Raw genomic sequence first — 20,922 nt, 5'->3', positions numbered from 1 at the left:
AATGTCCTCAATATGCTCTGGAGATATGAATACGACAGACACCTATTTTCAAAAATTCTCCTCCTGGTGGTCCCAGAGCATGTACTCCCCAGCCTCTAGGCTATAAAAGCAGGCCTTATGGGAGACAGAGTTGTGGACATTTACTCATCTTTTGGTCGCCCAAGACATAGGCTTCTGTCCATTATGTCCGTTTAATAAATTGTTTCTTGTCAAACTAATGGCTCCTTTGGCCTTTAGAGATCATTTTGCATATACCTCTCTTTTATGGAGTAAAGATTTCAAGTAGCAAGCTGTTCTGGAGAATTCTCAAAGCAGAGAGAAGCATTCCCCCCTCCACAGTGGTATTCCTCACAGCTTTGGCCTCTCAAGTGCTCTTTGCCTCAATCAAAGCAGGGAAAGATAGGGGGAGCCCTACTGGAACAGGTTGCTTGTGAGCCCATAGGAGCTGAAGCCTGAGGACTCTCAGAAATAGATGGGTAGTTTTTCAGGGACTCCAGGGGTTCTTTATCCACCTCACCTCAGCAGGTGGATGCAAAGAACAGGTAGAATTTGGGTGCTTATTGTTTCATTTTTATTCATGTAGCTCCATTTATATTGAGGCCTTAGGATATAAATGGAGGAGTCCAGATTGTAAAAAATCTGAAAAATAGATCCTGGACTTGGTAATTAGTAGGTTCTTGGTGGTTTTAGAAAGAGAAGCTTCAGAGATTGAAATCACCCTCCAGGGATCCAGGAAGGGGAAGAAGGAAGTATGATGGGAGGGGACACAAAGACTGGGACAAGAGGTCTCCAGGAAGTTAAAGAAGCCAAGGAGGAAGTGTGAAGGGATTAAGGTTGTCCACCAGTAGGAAGGCTATGCTGGGTGTGGGGTTTGACATTTAAGATTTCTGAGGAAGAGTATCTTACCCAAATTATTTAATTACCAAATTATTTAATCTCGCTGAGCCTCAGCCTCCTAATTTATGAAATGGAACTAAATTTCCTACCTAGTAAAAGTAAAAACACCTTTTGTCTCTCAGGATTAATGGCAAAGCATGTAAGTGTGGTATGTGGGATGTGGCAGGCACTCGAGGGCTGTAGAAGGATGAAGGAAAGTGTGTCATTTCTCATCTATGGACCTAAATTTCCTAATCCTTACTAATTGCTGACTTTATCTGTCAGTTACTGAGAGAGATTAACATCTTCCACTGTGTTGTGAATTTGTCCGTTTTTATTTTGCTTTCCTTGCTTTCTCCTTTTGCTTTATGTATTTTGAAGTTATTAGGTATATATGCATTTTTTAAGTTTATTTATTTATTTAAGTAATCTCTACCCCCGACATGGGGCTCAAACTCACAACCCCAAGATCAAGAGTCACACGTTCTACTCACTGAGCCAGTCAGGCACCTCTAGATGTATATACATTTAAGATTATTCTTTTTGATGAATTGAACCTTTTATCATTATGAAGTGACCCTTTTGTTTCTCATAATGCTTTTTGTCTTAAAGTCTACTTGGACTAAGATTAATATAAATATATCAGCTTCCTTTGGTTACTATTTGAAAGATTTTTTCCATCCTTTTAAACTTTCTGTGTTCTTATGTTTTAAATGTGACTTTATGAATAGCTTATAAGTAGACTCATCACCTGGTCTAGTTTGGCAATATTTTTCTTTTAACTGAAGCCTAAAGTCCATTTACATTTATTAAAACAGTGATACATACATATACACTTATGTATTTATTTATTGGTATGCATGTATGTATTTCTAACCTATTATTTTTTATTTTCTAGGTTTCCTTTTATATTCTTTCTTGCTTTCTTGTTTTTCCTTATTCCATTTTTCTCTTTACTAGTTTGCAAATTATACCTTTTTTGCTAGGTTTAATGGTTATACTAGAAATTTTAACATGCATATTTTATTTGTCTGAACCTAAAGTTAATCAACACCTTTAATTTGTTCTTTTTTTAAATTTTTAAAAATGTTTATTTTTTAGGGAGAGAGAGACAGACTGTGAGCCGGGGAGGGGCAGAGAGACAGGGAGACACAGAATCTGAAGCAGGCTCCAGGCTCTGAGCTGTCAGCACAGGGCCCAACACGGGGCTCAAACACACAAACTGTGAGATTATGACCTGAGCCAATGTCTGACACTTAACCGACTAAGCCATCCAGGCACCCCACAATCATTCATTTTTATCTCTCATGGTTCCAGGACTAACTGGGATCACTAGGTAACTCTTGCTCAGGGTCTCTCATGTGGTTGCAGTCTGATGGAGACTAAGGCTAGAATCATCTCAAAACCTTGTTCAGTACACGTCTCACAGTTGATGCTGGCTGTAGGCTAAGTTTTCAGTGGGGCTGAACACCTACATTTGGCCTCTTTATGTGGCCTGGGTATCTTCATAGCATGGAAGCTAGGTTCTAAAAGGGAATATCTAAGCAGAGCAGTCCAGGAGAAACCATATTACTTTTTATGGCCTAGCCTTAGATGTCACACAGCATCACTTCTGCCACATTCTGTTAATTACATGCAAGTCATTAGACCAGCTCATATTTAAAGGAAGGTCAATTAGGCTCTATCTCTTGGTGGAAGAGTGTCAAAAAATTTGCAGACATGTTTTAAAACTATTATATACCCCTTCTGTATGCCAAGCACTAGACAAGGCACTTGGGATAGTGGTAAGTCACAAACCCTAACTTTATGGTACTTACAGTCTAATGGTAGAGATACACACTAATAAAATAATATTGCAAATATGTATAAAATTGTAAACTTTGATAGTGCTATGAAAGATGAACAGAGGGAACTATGAGAAATTATATCACATATTTGTATGACATGGACCAGGGACCCAAGGAAGACTTCCCCAAGGAAAGGCATCTGGGTTGAGATCTGAAACATTAGTGGATGCTAACTCTGTGAAGCATGTTAAAGAAGGGCCTTTCAGACAAAGAGACCAACAGCCACTGGCCCTGAGACAGGAGGAAAGGTGACCTAAGAGGCAGCCAGTATATCTGGAGGCAGATAGCAGAGGAGAGAGGAGTGAGACAGGGCTGCAGAGGTGGGCTGAGACCAGGCCCCTGGACTTTGTAGGCTAGGTGAGGATATTGGCCTTTGGCCTTAAAGGTGCAGAAAGCTGTTGAGGGTCACTCACTGGCGAGTGATGTAGGCAGATCTGCACCCTAAAGCTCACTTTGGCTGCTGTGTGGATGGCCCCTGCCAGATGCTGAGTCAGGACTGGGAGGGCTGCGAGACTCTTGTCTGCAATACCTCCCCTCTCCATGAGACTCCCATGCACATGCTAAAGCCAGCAGTGGCCTACATCATATATCTCTAGGCTGGGCTCCGATACTCTATACTTGGCTTCCTCTTCTAAGGTACAAGAAGTTCTGCCATTTTGCATTCTTAATTAGTCACTCCTTTAGTCTGTCAGTTAGTTGGTATAGCAGATTGAAGAGTAGTCCCCAAAAGATATGTCCGCATCCTAATCCCCAGAACCTGTGACTATTACCTTATTTGGAAAAAGGGTCTTTATGAATGTAATTAAGTTCAGTATCTTGAGATTAGGATATTATCCTTGATTATCTGTGGATCATAAATCCTATGACAAATGTCCTTGTAAGAATGAGGCAAAGAGATATTTGAAATGGACAGAAGAGGAGGAAGTAATGTGACCATGGAGACAGAGATTCGAGTGGTATGGCTACAAGCCAAAGAATGCCAACATCTGCCAGAAGCTGGAAGAGTCAAGGAACGGATTGTCCCCTAGAGCCTCCAGAAGGAGTGTGGCCCTACTGACACCTTGATTTCAGCCCAGGGATCTGGTTTTTGAACTTCTGGCCTCCAAAACTGTGGAAGAATACATTTCTGCCAGTTTAAAGCCACAGTTTGTGGTAATTCATTACAGCAGCCATAGGAAATGAATATGGTTGGGTACTTCTTTAGTTGTTCCTTCCTGATTGGATTTACTGGCTCCTTCAGGGAACTTCCAAATGCTGGAATGCCCCAGGCTCAGTCCTCAGAGCTTTCTTTGACTATTCTCTCTCTTTGTGACCTCATCCATTCACTTGGCATCAAAATACCACTTATTTGCTAAAATTCTCCACATTTTATCTCCTCCCAGACCCTTCTCATGGAGCCCAAACATCTTCACAGGTAGATGAAAAGATAACTCTTGTTTTCTACCCTTCCCACTTCCCCACCCACAGATTCTCCTGGCCAAGCATCCTCAGCCACTTAGTGCTCTAGGTAGAAATGTGGTAGCCATCCTGGATTTCTCCATTTCCCTCATGCCTTATATACAACTGATAGCAAGTCTTGTTGTTTAGATATCAGATGAGATCTATCCCTTCTCCTCCATTTCCACAGCCACCAGCATCTCTTACCCAGATGACTATCCCAGGCTCCCAAGGACTCCCAGCTTCTTCTTTTCTTCATGTTTATTTAGAGAGAGAATGTCTGTGAAGGAGGGGAAGAGAGAGAGGGGGAGAGAGAATCCCAAGCAGGCTCCATGATGTCAGCACAGAGGCCCATGCAGGGCTCAGTCTCACAAACTGTGAGATCATGACCTGAGCCAAAATCAAGTCAGACATTCAACTGACTAAGCCACCAGGCACCCCAACATTAATTGATTTTCAAATATTTCTTCAACCTGGCATTTCTCAATAAATCCCACTTAACTGATGAATTATCTTTTTATGCATTGTTGGATTTACTTTGCTAGAATTTTTATTTATTTATTTTTTTTGCACTTGTGTTCATAAAGGATATTAGTCTGTAGTTTTCTTTTCTGGGAATGTTTTGTCTGATGTTGGTATCAGAGTAATGCTGGCCTCATAGAATGAATTGGGAAGTGTTCATTCCTCTTCACTGTTCTGGAAGATTTTATATAAAATTGGTATTTTTTCTTCCTTAAATGTTTGGTAGAATTCACCAGTGAAGGCATCTAGGCCTGAAGTTTTCTTTATGGGAAAAATTTTAATGATAAATTTAATTTCTTTATTGGTTATACGGTTATTCAGGTTATCTATTTCTTCTTGAATTGTGTCACGCTTTTGCTTAAAGCCCTCAGTGTTGGGGCACCTGGATGGCTCAGTTGGTTAAGCATCTGACTCTTGATTTCAGCTCAGGTCATGATCTTGTAGTTTGTGAGATTGAGCCCCACATTGGGCTCTGTGCTGACAGTGCAGAGCCTGCTTGGGATATTCTCTCTCTCTCTCTCTCTCTCTGCCCCTCCCATTCTCTCTCTCAATAATAAATAAATAAATAAATAAATAAATAAATAAATAAATAGCTAGCCCTCAGTGTTTCCCCCTCACATCTACATCCTTGCTGTGGCTTGCAAGGCCCTGTCTGGTCTGTTCCTGCCCTCCTCCCCAACCTCATCTACACGGTACCTTCCCCTCACTCACCATGTTTCAGTCACATTGGTCTTCTGGTTAATTCCAAGATTATGTCAAACTCTTCCCTAGCTCAAGGCCTTGGCATTGCTGTTCCCTCTATCTGGAAAGCTCTTCCATAGGCTCCTTATTCTCATCCCTCAGGTCTCAGATTACATGTCAAGGAGGTCTTCCCTGAATATTATTTTCAGGGTAGGGCCTGCTGGATACTCTCTCACACAGAATCTTGTTTCCATCCATAATATATGTATCACATCCTGTCAGTGTTTTGTTTGCTTATTGTCAGCTCCCTAAGAGCAGGGATCTTGTCTGTCTTGTTCACTGCTCATCCTCAGCACCCAACACAAGATCTGGCACAAGTGAGGTGTTCAATTACTATTTTTTAAATAACTAGACTTACTTAGTGGTTTGGCCTATTGGTCAGTCAGGCAATGAGGAAGGCAGTAAGTCTTCTGTGAGCCCGCCTATCAGTCTGAGGTTTTTGCTCAGCCTGGAGTAGGTCAGGCAGGCACTGAGTGGGCTGGTTGCCCTATGGAGTGGGTCTGTGTGACTGATGAGCCCGCCCTGTGAAGTCAGCCCAGGATTCTGAGGGACACAAAGAAGTGAAAAGCCGAGGTCTATTCCCCAAGAAGCTTCTGGCCCACCTGTCTACTTGGAGACTCACTGTTCCCTACTGCCCAGCCAGAACGTGAAATGGGATAGAACAGGGTAGACAGGGGAAGGTTGCAGAGCCTGGTCCAGCCTCTGGCAGCTGCTCCTCAGCAGTTCTGTTACAGGCCTTCCAAACCTCATAAAAACCTCACCTAGTGACTGACATGCTCAGGAAGAGCCTGTACAAGAGACACAGAGAGGGCTTTGTATCTTCTTCCCCACCCCACCTCCCAACCTCCCCTGACCTGGGTCCTCTGCTCATGGAAACTGCCCCACTGGACCTGGCTGCCTGGCCCCAGGAGACAGGCTGTGATGCACGTTGTCACTGCCTGCTCTCTACAGGGGCAGGACATGGGCCTGTACCTCTAGGGGCCACTCCTTGCAACTGAACCCATCCTAGGTACCCCTCTTCATAGACCAGAGAAGGCCCAGCTCTCTGGTTGAGGAAGAGACCTTGCATGGAAGCTAGAGACTTCATAGTTAATCCCAAGTTTCTTGAAGAATGTCCCGGCTATGAGTTATGGGTGTGGCTCGAGTCCCATCATGCATGAGTACGTGTAGGACGCTATCAGACCTGCTTGTGTGGGAAGCAGCTGCTTACAATAACTAGGCAGTGGCACCCAGGCCGCCAGCAATCACTGAGACTCACTCCTGCTCACCGACCAGCTCCATGACCAGGAGGCTCTGCTCTGGTGACATCACCCTCCTCACACACTGCTAAGGGAAATGAGCTCAGGGCCGCCATCAGAGGCGGTATGTTTACTTACAGGGACCCTGGCTGTCAGCAGCTCATTGACTAGACATTCCCTGTCCTAGCCAGCATGAAGCAGAAATTTCCTTAAACATATTATTTTGGCCTCAACCCACCATTTGCTCCCTTGCTTCCAGTTTTTTTCAAGAGGAAAATTCCCAGTTCTAGCCCCAAATGGAGAAGCCCAGAGGTGGTGGGGAGAGATCACAATGACCCCCTAAGGACCTTTCAGAGGTTAAGTTTCTCCCACCTCCCCAGTAATCCCTGGAGCTGTGAGATCATCAAACCAATTCTCAGTCACTCATGTGTGCATGGGATCAGAGGGATGGCCGGCATGACCTCAAGAGCAGACCCTCTCCTTCATGGCCTCCCTCATGGCTTCAGCCACCCTGAGCTCATACTCAAAGCATTTCCCAACTCAGCAACCCTGGCTAGGCCCTAGACCTCTCCCTCATTCCCTTCGGGTCAAGGATATTTCAGGAGAGCCCCAAAGCCGCCAGTTTTCACAGGCTCCAGGGGATTCCCAAGACGGGATCCAGGGGATTCCCACCCCCACCAGCCCTGGCTGAGAGGTACTGTCACTTGTCCCTCCCAATTCTCTTCCTGTTGTTCCTGCTGGAACTTAGCCATTCCGGGGGGCCCTGAGAGGAAAGGGGTCCTCAGTCCCCCCAGTGCTTTAGGATCTATCTGTGCCAGCAGCAGAGCGATGCCCTCCCAAGAGTATCAATCATGAGAGACAGGTGCTCTCTGCCTAGCTGAATCCGCCCACTATTGGGGCTGGTCACGCAGGCCCAGACATGTCAGGGAGTCTGAGGCCTTACCTGACCCAGCTCTGCCCTGTGGCTTGATCCTACTTAGCTCAGCATCCTATGGCACCAGGGAGGGGCCCAGTGGCAGAATCAGGTCAGAAGAGGGCATTGAACCTGCATTTCATAGTGCTTTACCAAAGACTGAGGAAATGTCAAGGGTCCACATTGGATAATGGGATAGAGGGAATGTCTCACACACAGATCTGAATTGGCAGCTTCTTGGAAGGTACTGATTTTCTTACGCAACTGTCCCTGCCCCCCAACCGGGCCAGAACTCCCTAAAACATATGGTTCCAATAATTTCAATTAGTCAACATGTCTAGTGAACCCAGAATTTATAAAGTAAGGAAGCTGGAAAGACCCTTGATGAGGACAGAAGCTAATATTTATTGAATATCTACCATAAGCCTGACATGGTACTCAACACTTTACACACATTATCTTATTCAATCCTCATAACTCTGAGGGAGATTAAATAACTCTAAAAGAGACACAGCTTGTATACAGCAGAGCTGGGATTCAAACCCAGTTCTGTCTGATCCCACAGATTCTACAATTATGCATTCTTCCATTTGACTTCTAGAAAGTAATTAACTTAGGAAATCAATCACATTTCTTCTGTAAACCAAGCAAGACCTGTAAGTTAAAGATGTGCTAATACAGTCTCTCCATTCTGCAGATGAGGAAAATGAGGCCAGATCACAGAGTGAGTCTTTTTATTTGTTTACTTGTTTATTTTTCTTTAAGTAGGCTTCATGCCCAGTGTGGAGCCCAACGCCAGGCTTGAACTCATGACCCTGAAATAAAGACCTGAGCTGAAATCAAGAGTCAGTGTTGCCTGGGTGGCTCAGTTGGCTGAGCATCTGACTGTTAATTTTGGCTCAGGTTATGACCTCACAGTCGTGAGATTGAGCCCTGCATCATGCTCTGTGCTGACAGTGTGGAGCCTGCTTGGGATTCTCTCCCTCTCTCTCTGTCCCTCTGCTGCTCACATGCACTCTCTCTCTCTCCCTCAGAAGAAACAGGCTATAAAAGAGAGGCTATAAAAGAGACAGACAGACAGACAGACAGACGCTTAAATGACTGAGCCATCCAGGCAACCTACAGAGTGAGTCTTAAATTGACCATAGGACAGTGGCTCAAACTCAGATCAGTGTCTCTCCAGCCACCCCAGCTGTCTCATAGTCCTAAGTCAACCCAGGCAAGACAAGGGTGGTAGAAAAGCTGTGGGCTCTGCCCTCTAGGAGACAAGACAGACAAAGATGAACAGAGAAACAAACAGACATATAGACATCCACACAAGCAGACATGAAGAGGCATAGGCACACAGGCAAAGATACACACATGGGTACTTATATCCATGTATTGTATTGTTCTCATCTATCTGTGGTGGTTCCTTTCCAGATTGCAAGTTCCATGAGGAAGCAGGCAGAAAGGGCCCTTACCCTGGGCTCACCTGTAGATGGCCACGCTCTTGCTCTACTCTGGCCACACTCCATTCCACACACTGAGAAGTAACCGGGCCCAAGAGGATGGATCCATGGGGAGCCCATTCCCCCATTCTAGATTATAAATCAGGTACATGAGACCCCATTATTTCCTGCGTAGAACCATTTGGGCAGACTTTGCCAGTAGTGTGCATATCCTGGAGCCCAAAAGGTGGCCAAAGGGCAGCTGTTTGTGGGGTGCATTCATGGAGTTTGGACACGTTAGGAGTAATACATGCTTGCAAGGCCACTCAAGATAGGGGACGGAGCCGGGATGGGGAAAAAGAGGCTGGGGCCACTTATTCTGCATTGCTGAATTCCAGCACAGAAGTCAGAGGAGTCAAGAATCCAAAATCAAACCCAGCCCTCTGGCTTATTGGGATTAAGTATTTTATTTAGCAGTTTGTTGTTTTGACTTATAACGTTTAAATATTTAGATGTACTGGGGCGCCTGGGTGGCTCAGTGGGTTAAGCGTGCGACTCTTGGTTTTGGCTCAGGTCATGACCTCACGGTTCATGAGTCTGAGCCCTGCATCAGGCTCCAGGCTAACAGCACGGAGCCTGCCTGGGATTCTCTCTCTCCCTCTCTCTCTCTCTGCCCCTCCTCTGCTCTGTCTCTCAAAAAAAAAAAACAAAACAAAACAAAAAAAAAACTTAAAAAAATATTTAGACGTACAAATGTACGTCTTGCCCTGGTTCTTAAAAACATTAGGAGCTGCCCTGGATACCTCCCTAAGTTCCCAGTGCACAGTGCTCACAGAACAAGCACTTTAAAGATGTCTGTTAGTAAACGAGAAAATCATTTAGTGAATGAATTGAATGAGTGAATGCTTTTGCACAGATATAAACAGACAGGCATATACACTTTCAGGCACTCACCAACACATTATTGACAAGTATATATACCCACACTCCCAGAGATGCACATACCTAATAAACTTACATCTAGAAAGCCTGGTACGTGTTTATAACAAAATAACCTAAATGTTCATATGCACACTCCCACAGAAACTTGCAGGCACGTGCAGACCCACTCACTATGCAGAGGCCCACATGTTCCCTTGAAGATACCCACATACATGAGCTTACACAGAGATAGGGACTCATCGATATGCTGGCAAACATGCTTTTCCCACTGAAGAACCCAGCTCCAACCAGAAATGCAGCCGCCCAGACATGCAAACAACAGAACAGTCACATAAACTCACACCGATACACGCAGCTAGACAAAGACAACGCTGTAGGCCTAAGACAGACTGGGAGTGAGACACCTGTCCACAGAGACCCCCTGGCTGCCCTGGGCTCCCACACTGTCTGCCTCCCTCCCACTTCTGTCTGCGGCCAGAAGGGGCTCCTAGAGGAATTCCTTTTGCAGACTGGCTGAGAAAGGCTACTCTCTCCTCCTCCACAATCCCAGGCCAGAGTCCTGTGGCAGAGAAGCAGATGGTGTGTGCTGGGGGGTGCTCCCCCTTGCCAAGGACTCTGCCCTCCATCCCCAGCCACCACCCATGGCCTGCCAAGCCTAGGCTGTGTGCTGGCCTCTAGACAGAGACAGAGCCCCACGCAGGTCCTGCTGCCCCAGCTCTGCTTCCAAAAGCATGATTTAGGAGGGGCTGGTGAACAGCGCTTTTCCAGAGGACTTACTTCCTCAGGAAATGGCTCGGCCACAAGCCTGATCTCCAAAACAGGCGTAGGATGAAAACACCTCTGCTCCTCTCCAAAAACATGGGCCGCCACTCTCACTCAGAGCCCCTGTGTCACTTTTAGCCCCAGCATCCACAGCATTCTAAGGTGATGGACAGCAATGAAAGGTCCAGCGTCTAGTCCCACTTCTGCTGCTGACTCGCTGTGTCCACCTCCATAAAATGACCCCTTTGGGTGTGATGCCTTCAGATGTAGTCAGAATGAGATAGGAGTCTCTAATTCCCCAGGCAGTCTCTGGATAAGGGTGAGGGGCTCCAATCCCAGGAGACAGTGGCCTGGTGTGGGCCTCCTCTTAAGTCACAGAGTCATTATTACATCCACAGAGCTTGTGCCAGGCAGTGGCTTGAAACAGAGGTGCCTCACGCTGAGGCAAAATGGGGACTCAGGCAGGAGTCAATGTCCTGTGTGGCCTGGAGACGGTGATCTCTCCTCTCCCTTTCCACCCTCTCGCCAGGTTCCCTAGGCCTCTGCTGGAGGTGGACACAGTGCTGCAGCCCCACCCAGTCGGGTGGGCCAAGAGACAGGAATGCTGCTCAGCACAGCTGGCCGGACAGGAGAGACTGTTTATTCTCTGCTGTCGGGAACATCCCAGACAATCAGGGGGATTTGGCCGCTGGCAACCCCTGGATTTGAGGACTCCAAGAAGTCAGCTTAATCAGAGCAGGCTGATGGCCTGAGCTCTGAGAAGGCAGCAGAGGTGGAAGGGAGGGGCCACCCCTCCCTGCCCCACATTCCATGCCATGTGCCTCTGAGCTCACCTCCTGGATCTGCAGTGACAGGGCAGAAAGGTGAATGGGGCTGAACCCAGCCTTTTAATCATGCAGCCATCAGGAGAGACTTCCTACAGTCTGACTCCCAGCATCCCAGGTGCCCCCTGCTTATGAGACATGTCAGAGCTAACGGCCTTAGCCTAGGAAGGGAGGTCATTTTGCATCCCCCAGACCCGTTCCAACCTCCCTGTGCTACCAGCCCAGATCCTTTCTGCTCAGGCAGTCCCTCTAGCTTCCGCCGTGTACTTGCCTGCCTTTCTTATTATTCCAGCTCGAGTCAGCTTTGGCGCTGCCTCTTCCAGGCCTTCTCACCTTGGGCAAGTCACCTCTCCAGGCCTGATTCTTCTGTAAAATAAAGATTACAGTATCCATCTCACAAGGACATTTTGAAGATTAAATGAGAGAATTCTTTCAATAGGCCCACCATGCAGGAGGCACTTGATAAATGGTAGTGCCTTTCTCTCCCATTCTTTCTATTGGTGCAGACCTCACCTCTGGTATTCCTGAGGGCCAGGCCTCTCTGGTGTAGCTTATAACACGTGCCCGGCCACATCTCTACCTATTGCTGCTCCCAGATCTCGGAGTGCTTTGGGGTTCCGTAGCACTCTGTAGAAGAGTCCAAGTTGACCCAAGGAGGCATTTTGATGCCAAGGCTCTAGAAAGTCCCAGAACATGGTGGGGGTTTTTTTTGTTTTGTTTTAGGTGTTTTTTGTTTTTTGTTTTTTTGTGGGGTTTTTTTGGTGTGTTTTGCCCATCTCTCATTTTGCATAGGTTTGAGTGCCTTATCTAAGGAGGTCAGGAAAAATTCATCAATCCTGGCTCATTTGTTTGGAATTCATCTTCCTATATATTTAATAAAGAGTTTATACCAAAAATAATGAAATTCCAGGATGGCAAAGAGTATCAGTTAAGGACCCCTCCTCACTGTATCTCCCACAAGTTCCAATTTAAACTCTTAAATAAAAAAGGAGTCTAATGGTTACACAGTGAAAAGTCTGGCTTTAGGCACAACCAAACTGAGTACTCAAACAACATCATCAGGATTTAGTTTCTCTTCCTCTCTTGGCTCTGCCTTCCACTGTGTTGGTGTCAGTAGGAGGCTTCCCGTGGCAGCAAGATTCAAGGCAGCAACACCAGGACCAGCCTCTCACACTGACAGCATGGGGGTGGGAGGCAAACGTCTCTTTCCCAGCAGCCCCTGCAAAAATCTTCTTATAGATTTCTTGGGAGTCACATGTTGGTATATGAACCAATCGCTAAGGCCAGAGAAATGCAGCTTGCTGATTGGCTCAGGCCTGTGCCACTGCTCCCTGCCTAGGGTGTGTGGGTAGAAGGAGCAGTCACCTTTACCCAGATCCAGTGAAAGTGGAAAAGAGGTTGGTTTCCCAGCAGGAAGCTGGGGTATGGTACCAGGAGGGTGAGTGAACGATGGACCACAAAAAGAACAGGTGTCTTCCAAAGGAAATCAATGGTCAAAGAACTAAGCAGATGAATACTTTTCAAGCACTCCCAAGCCCTTTAAAAATGTAATGGATGGAGCACCTGGGTGGCCCAGTTGGTTAAGTGTCCGACTTCGGCTCAGGTCATGATCTTGTGGTTCCTGAGTTCGAGCCTCATGAGGGGCTCTGTGCTGACACCTCAGAGCCTGGAGGCTGCTTTCCATCCTGTGTCTCCCTCTCTCTCTGCCCCTCCCCAGCTCACGCTCTGTCTCTCTCTGCCTCTCAAAAATAAATAAAACATTAAAAAAATTTTTTTAAGTTTAAAAAAATATATAATTGATGTGCTAGTTTTAAATCCCTACAGATCTCTGACAGGCAATGTGTTATAGGGCCCATTTGGGATAGGCTATACTTGCCCAAGAACAGTAAACCTACATCTTTAACCAATCTGTAATCCATACTTCCCAGGAATTCGGACTGGCCTTTTCCCTTCCTGTCCACACTGGTGGGCAGCTTGACTGAACTGACCAATGCTGTGAGGGCTGGAAGGCCCGATCAGCACCGTAAGCTATTTTCACCAAGGACTTCCCTTGGCTAAATGGGCACTGAAAGAGGGTTGACTCCAGGGGCCTCAACCTTCCCTTTCTCTCCTGACCCCCACAAGTCTCCTCTGGCCTTTGAATCTCCCCTGGTTGCTTTCTCTCTACTACCCCTCTTCCCAACTCATTTCTAAATCCCATTTTCTTAGGAAAGACTTTGTCACCAGTCACTTATATGTGTGTATGAAGCAGCATCAAATCAGTAATTTAACCCTTCTCAGGACCATGTGCATTTTAACGCTGAGCCTTTTCAGTGAAACAAAAGGCTTTGTCCTGCATACCCCCTACTGTTCCCAAAAGGTGCAGAGCAAATGGGACTCTGAAATCAGGCAACCAGTGTCCACAACCATCCCTGAAACCCTTGCTCATCTGCACAGCCTTGCCAGTGTGTTTTTTCTTCAAGTATAATTTCGATCACCTTTGCTGACATTCAGTCATTACTCTCTGCTGTGGCAGGGAAGTTTCTTGAATCCTTTCATCCATTTATTCACTCAGCAGACTTTTCCTGAGTCTCCATCATCTTTTAGATACTGAGTATGCCAAGACAGCCCAGGCCCTGCTCCCTCTGACAGCCTGCAGTTGAATCTCAATGCTGGAAACATCACCTGCACACCAGATTTTTAACACAAGCAAAAAGCCTAGCCCAGTGGCTGGTATTCAATAGGTATTCAAAAAGTGCTGCTTCCCCTTCCCAGGGCTGCACGATGTGGAGAACACTGGAAATTTTCTAAAACCTTTTCCAGGTGGACAGGAGTGCCAACAGAAGTGGGTGGAGATGGTGGTTTCTATCTCGCTTCAGAATGTCATGATTTGTTTTGGATGTTCCAAATGTCAGGTTGGAGATCATGCAAAGAAGAGGGGCTTATTCTAACCAGATCAGGGCTAGAGGCAGCCCAGGACACTGTCTCCCTGGTACACAGCCCCAGACAGTTTGGAAACAAACAGAAACCCATCCAGAGGAGGGAGACTGACAAAAGCAAAAACAAACAAAGGCCAAGAGATGGAAAACTCACGAGGTGGGGCCGGGTGGAAAGGAGGGGAGCGAGGAGAGATGGGTGGAGGCTGTGGAGGGGGCTTAAGGAGGGTGTGTGTGTGTGTGTGTGTGTGTGTGTGTGTGAGAGAGAGAGAGAGAGAGAGAGAGAGAGGAGCTGAACCCAGCTCCCTCCACCTTCCCAAGAATTACCATGGCAATGGGGAGGGTGAGTGCAGCTGATTCCAGGCCAACACAAACCTCCAGGGCTTAGCAGCAGGATTGGGCTCGGATGCATGGGGCCATGTTCTAAAGAAAAAGATCTGAATTGGGCTCTTTAAGTCACAAACTCCCTACCAGCTCTGATTTTGTAAGCAATCAGTATTTAATGAAATGAATTAATCAGAAATAATAGTGAATCACATTCCTATTCCATGTTTCTCTCACATACACAGGTACATTTATCCAAAAGCCCACAGAGTAAAACCTCTTCCCTTTGTGGGGAAAACTGACAGCTCATTGGATTCTTGGCACTTTCCAGAAGCAGTGACCTAACTTGTGGAAGGTCTTCTTGTCACCCCTGCCCAAATTGTCCCCACTGACAGTAGCATTAGTGATAGAGGGTTGATGGGTTTGCTTTCACAAGACCAAGGCAGCTGCAGCTCTGATGTGAGGTGGCTCCAACTGAACCATCTGGTCTCCTCTGCCATCAGTGGCCTGGTGAAGCTCTTGGCCCAGAGGGGGTGTATCAGCAAGGAGAGTGCTGCTTCTTTCTCCATGAAAAAATGTCTGCAGCATGAGCCCCTTGGGCCCCCAAACTCCAGCACTCAAATTTGCCCTTTCCTGGAGATGGCTGGCCTCTGGGGTCTGTTTCAGATGTCAGGTTGGTGCTAAATAGAACTGTGAGTCTTTAGAGTTTGTCTCCTTCCCGCCTCTCCATTCCTAGCTACCCAGAGATCTCACACTATCCCCCATTACCCTAGTCCAGGGTGGACCCATCCCTAAGGCATCATAGGCACAGGGCATAGAGTCCACATTACAAAAATGTTTTAATTTCCTTTAAAAGCAGAAGGAAGCATGCCTGGGTGGCTCAGTTGGTTGAACATCTAACTCTTGATTTGGGCTCGGGTCATGATCCCAGTGTCATGGGATCAAGCCCTGTGTTGGGCTCCATGCTGAGTGTGGAGTCTGCTTGAGATTCTGTCTCTCCCTCCCTCTGCCCCTCTCCCCCACTTGCACTCTCTCTCTAAAAAAAAATTTTTTTTTTAATTAAAAAAAGGGGTGCTTTGGTGGTTCAGTCAGTTAAGCATCCAACTTTGGCTCAGGTCATGATTTCACGGTTTCTGAGTTCGAGCCCTGCATCAGCCTCTCTGCTCTCAGCACAGAGCCCACTTAGGATCCTCTGTCCCTCCCTCTTTCTTCCCCTCTCCTGCTCGTGCTCTCTCACTCTCTCTCAAAAATAAACATTTAAAAATTAATTAAAACTAAAATTTTAAAAATCAGGAGGAAAAAACAAGCTTGTAAGTGGAAGCAAACATTTTAGTATTTAATAGTAATATATTCATCTTTATACCAACACAATCATAAAATATAATTTTAAATATTTATTAAGGAGTCCAGGAAGGCAAAAGTGCCCATGAAAGTCATAATGTAGTCCTGACCTACTCTCTGCTCACTCAGGGATTTCCTTCTGTCACATCAAAATGTACCTGTCCAATGGCTCTCCATTAGCCTAGGAGCACCTGGAGGATAGGACCATTCTTCATCCATCCTCAAGTTCCTACCATGCTCACTGTTTGCCCCATGCTCACATCAGGTATTGCATTGACTCTCTGGGGGTGGGATGGGGGCAGAAACCTCAGGGAAAAAGAGGGGGGACTAGGTTTTAAATAAATATTGCCTGAGAATTGCTGGAAACTGCACATTTCACATCTGTGCAGTTGGACTTTGTCCGCATCCCCTGTTGCTGAATGCTACTTGAAACTGCTCCCAGCAAGTTCGCTAATGGTCTCCAACTCAGTAAATCCAATGGATACTTCCCAGGTATAATCCCAACGGCTCGGCACCATTTGACACTGCTCATCAAGATTGCCTTTTTGGCTTCCATGACATTTTGCTGTCTTGGTTTCCTCCTATTTCCCTGGACATTGCTGCTAGCTGTCCTGTGCATGCTCATTCCCTCTGCTGGGCCACTAAAAACTAATAGCAGCTGAAACATGTCAGCTATTTGCTCTGTGCTGAGCCCGACTGTGTCAGTTCTTTTAATCCTCAAAATAATGCTAAATCTATTCTGCAACCACCAGCCAGAATGAGCTTCCTGGAAACCAAATCTGATCATATCATTTCCATGCTTAAAACCTAATGGTGCTCCCTGGCCCACAGCTTTGAGGGTCTTGCATGATCTGGCCCGTGCCCACCTCTTCCACCCCATTTCTCACCACAGCCTCTTCCTTTATGACCTTCCTGCTTTTAACTTCTCCAGCAAGAACTCTAGGTCCTTACATGTGCTTTTCCCAGTGCCTGAAACACTCTCCCTCCACTTGTTGGCCTGATACTGGTGGTTCTTTCGGGCTTCAGTTAAATATCACCTTTTCTAGGAGCCCAGGGGTGCTGCAGAGGATGGTGGTTGTGAGATTAACACTGAAACCTGCCATGTGCAGCTCCCAGCTCTGTGCTGCTTCCCAGCCACATAGCTTTGAGCAAGCTACAAAATTCTCTGGCACTTCCGTTTCTTATCTGTTGTCAGGATTAAATAAATCAGGGGCACCTGGGTGGCTCAGTCAGTTAAGTGTCCAACTCTGGATCTCAGCTCAGGTCTTGATCTCAGGGTTGTGAGTTCAAGTCTTGAGTTGGGCTCCACACTGGGTGTGAAGCCTACTAAAAAAAAACAAAGAAAGATAGAAAAAAAAAAGAAAAGAAAAAAAGAAATTTGCACACGTAGGTGCTTTGCAGGTGTACATGTGTCACTTCTGTATTTTCTCACCCCAGACTATGTTAAGACTTCTTGCCAAGTGTTTTCCAAAACTCCTTTATAACAACATGTAATCCAACCCCACTCCTGAGAATGCTTGTCTAGCTCCCGACCTTGCCAGACTGGCAGCTCCAGGAGGGCAGGGACACTTTTACCTTGATCCTGCTCCTATTTCTAGTGCCTGGCACATGGTAGGTGCTCGTATTTGTTAAATCAAAGACTAGCAATCTAATGCCTACTAGATATCCAGGTGATATATGGTGTCCAGAAAACTGTACCTTGAACAAAGGAAGAGAGGATAAGATTTTTAGCAACAAGGCATACATGGCAGACTCCCGCTGAGACTGAAAGAAGTCACAAAGGCCACTTGATAATTAGGAAAATACCTTTATTATCTCTGAAATCTTCCAATATTCAATGTAAAAACCATGATAGTGGCTTGTTCACAACTTCACAGATTATAGAAAAATGACTTTCTACCTTCTTTACAGAGATCTACCCCTCAAATCAGATGGGGCTCCATGATGGCTGAAACAGGGCAGAAAGGAAGGGCAGAGAACACAGCAAGGAGATCTGCAGCTCCCTGAGCAGCCAGAGGCTTCTTCCCCACTTTTAAAGCCCAGGTTGGGTCCCGACGACCTGTGAGCCCGCCAAGGGAGGCTCAGTCCATGCACGCTGGCGGCAGACTGAGGCAGGCCTGTGTCCTGAGGTCCTGCAGCGTGGCACTTGTGGCTGGGAGGCCACAATCAAGGCAGCTTCGTGAGAACAAGAACAGGTGGCAGGCCTGCAACTCAAATCCCTTTCTCTAACACATGGCCAGGAAAGAGACTATGGGCACTGACCAAAGAGTGCTCTCGAAATCTTCTCCTTTTACTCAGCTCCCAAAGATGAATTTGTCAAATAGCTACTTAAAAAAGCAAAACAAAACAGAAAACAAGCATGTGTTTCCATTTCAACTACAATCAGCAGTTGGTAATTTTTAGAAAAAGACTTGAGTTGCTGTTAAATTTGTCTCTTTTATCAGGTCTCTGGCTCCTTCCTTGCTCGTCCATGGTTGGGGCAGGGGGGTTACAGCTGTAGCAGAAGGCTGTTTGTTGATCTGAGAAAACTGTGAAAAGGTTTTGCACTCACATACAAAGGCTGATGGAATTCAAAACGATCCCACCAATTTTTATGAGAAACATGACTGTTCCTCTTGGGTGTCTCAGGTCAAAACAAGGCAACCGCCTAGTGATTTATAGTCCCCACTACACATATTCTGCCTTCCAGAAGGCATTAGAGAAAGGGCCAACGTCTGCCAGGAGTGACTGTAAACACCCCACTGACAGCTTGGACACTTTGTTTTTAAATGCAGCAGGACTTTTTCCTTTGGCCCTGGCAGAAAAACCAACTCCCTAGGACTGTTTAGAAAGGAGCAGACAGGAGGACTCCCCTGAAGCCCCAGAGCGAGAGACTCGTGGTCCCTACTGAGCGGAGTGTGGCTCAGAGCATCATCAAAGGCAATCAATACATTTATGGCATATGATAATTGTCCTGTGGTCCCCAACTGGCCCCCAGGCTCCACCTGATTGGACGCGGCGCATGGGAGGTACAGAACAGGTTGTCATAAGGCACATGGTCGAGGTGGCCCCCACACCAGAGAGATTATCTCTTTGCACGATTCCAGAAGTGTTGGAAAGCTGAGGAGTTGATGGCACTCACAATGAGCAGCAGCAGCAGATACAGGGATATCATGACCGTAAACCAATGGCTGGAAAACCAGGACAGCTGGCTTGAAGCCCTGCTTAAGGGGGGGAAAAAGTGATGTTGGCAAGAAGAGAAAAACATTTTTTTTTTAAGTGTATGCAACAACTTCTGGCTCAAAGATGATGAAATGATGAATCTCATCCTCTGGGTGAGCCATGAAATGAAGCTTCGTGCATGCTCCTTCGCTCAAAAAAATCTGGGGCTATTTGCCCTGGCACCGACACATCTTTCACCAGAACATCTTCTAAATGTACAAAGACAGCTATGCAATGAGCTCATCCTGATCTTCTCTTTCATAGCTCCTCTGGTGCCTTTTGTGACCCATCTTTTCTTAGGCAAGACTTTGGTATCTAGAAGAATGACTGTGCTCAGGGTGTCTGCCCAGATGGCAGCAGGTGGCAGGTAATTTAGCAGAAATCTTTTCACTTTTAGACATGTACAGATATCAGTCCGAGCTGGGGAAATCCTCTCTGGCCCACTGGGAGATGATCTAAACCGTCCAAGTGTGTACTGAAGAGACACTCCAGGGAGAAGTGGGAAAGGAATGGAATTTTCAAGTAGAAGAAGCCAGATGATTTTAAACCAGAGGATAATGTTCCTCAGACTCAGGAACCCTATGCAAATCTCCCCAACGTGGGGGATGGGGTGAGGATTTTACTGGTTTATGAAATCTTGAAGCATGGAAACACTGGTGTATACAGCCAGGAGTGGGGAGGATTACAAGTGACCCCCTTAGCTGCTCATCTGCTGCTTGTCCCCATCAGAAGCTCTGCCACAGACCCCAACAATGTGACAGGATCTCAAAGTGACCCTTGATCCCGGGGAACCCTGCCACCCACCATCACACTGCTGAGATGGGATGTGGAATCCACCACGGTTCTGAGGAGCTGACAGGTCTTGTCTGCTGTTGAGTCCAACACCCTCATCTTGGACATAAAGATGAAGCATCTCAGGTCCAGAGAGGAGCAGTCACCGCAGGAAGTGACCAAGCAGAGTGGCACATATTCCCAATCAGCATCCAGGCACCACCCTGCCTCTTGGCTTAACCTAAATCAGTGCATTTCTGACTACAATCAGGAGCCTGGGTGGCTAAGGGGCCTCATGGTCTGGAGCAGCCAATTTGGCTTCGTTCGGTCCCTCATGTTATTTGTATTTACAAATCTCTCTGTCTTCTTCACTAGAACACAGTCCTCTCAGGGCCAGGACCGCATCTTATTCCACCTGTCTTCCTCACCCCTCACCGTGTGCAGCATAGCGTTTTATATATTTTACACATAGCTGAGGCCTAAGGCTGGGAGCAAGGGATGCTGATAACTAGGGACACAATACTCTCAGCATTTAGATGTTCTCCTGGACCTCTAGCAGGGCCCGTCCTCCTTACCTCTTGGGCTGCTTCTGGGAGTACACCAGCAGGTACTTCACTCGCAGGAGCTGGTTATTGGTGACCACAAAGTACTTTGGAGGGATGTCTCCGCCTTCACTATGTTTGATTCTTGCTCTCCTGCGATCTATCTCCTTAGAATCTGAATAAGGAGAATAAAGTACAACTTCACCGGGGGGAAATACAATAATAAAAAAAGCAAATTACAAACAGAAATAAGTCAAGCCTCCTGGTCATGAGGGTGGGAAAGCCCCAGCAGGGTG

At 46.4% G+C, this 20,922-nt stretch overlaps 1 protein-coding gene and 1 long non-coding RNA gene across 8 annotated transcripts in view; one reads left to right on the top strand and one right to left on the bottom strand.

Moving 5' to 3' along the window:
- Nucleotides 1–1,951: 1,951 nt before the first annotated feature.
- Nucleotides 1,952–18,512, top strand: LOC132668994 (uncharacterized). 2 transcript variants are annotated; one of them, XR_009605923.3, is made up of 4 exons: nt 1,952–4,137; nt 8,997–9,170; nt 16,242–16,377; nt 18,024–18,512. It is a non-coding gene; the product is annotated as an uncharacterized LOC132668994 (long non-coding RNA). The 2 variants fall into 2 exon arrangements; XR_009605922.3 differs by lacking the exon at nt 16,242–16,377 and having other exon boundaries at nt 2,737–4,137.
- The window catches only part of PARP16 (poly(ADP-ribose) polymerase family member 16), a 28,314-nt gene continuing 19,238 nt past the window's right edge, over nt 11,847–20,922 (bottom strand). For 4 of the 6 annotated variants that reach the window (XM_078448739.1, XM_060618261.2, XM_060618259.3 and 1 more), the window contains 2 exons: nt 20,660–20,801; nt 17,904–19,315 (listed from right to left, as the gene is read on the bottom strand). In XM_078448739.1, coding sequence (XP_078304865.1) covers nt 19,177–19,315; nt 20,660–20,801 — 281 coding nt within the window. In that variant the 3' untranslated portion in view covers nt 17,904–19,176. Of the gene's footprint in view, nt 11,899–17,903; nt 19,316–20,659; nt 20,802–20,922 lie in introns of those variants that run through there. The other 2 variants (XM_060618262.3, XM_060618260.2) reach the window with 2 other exon arrangements.

This window comes from Panthera onca, chromosome B3 (assembly GCF_046562875.1).
Source record: "Panthera onca isolate mPanOnc1 chromosome B3, mPanOnc1 haplotype 2, whole genome shotgun sequence".
Taxonomy (NCBI): Eukaryota; Metazoa; Chordata; class Mammalia; order Carnivora; family Felidae; genus Panthera; species Panthera onca.
The sequence above is the reverse complement of the archived record's forward strand: the minus strand, read 5'-3'. Positions and strand labels throughout refer to the sequence as shown.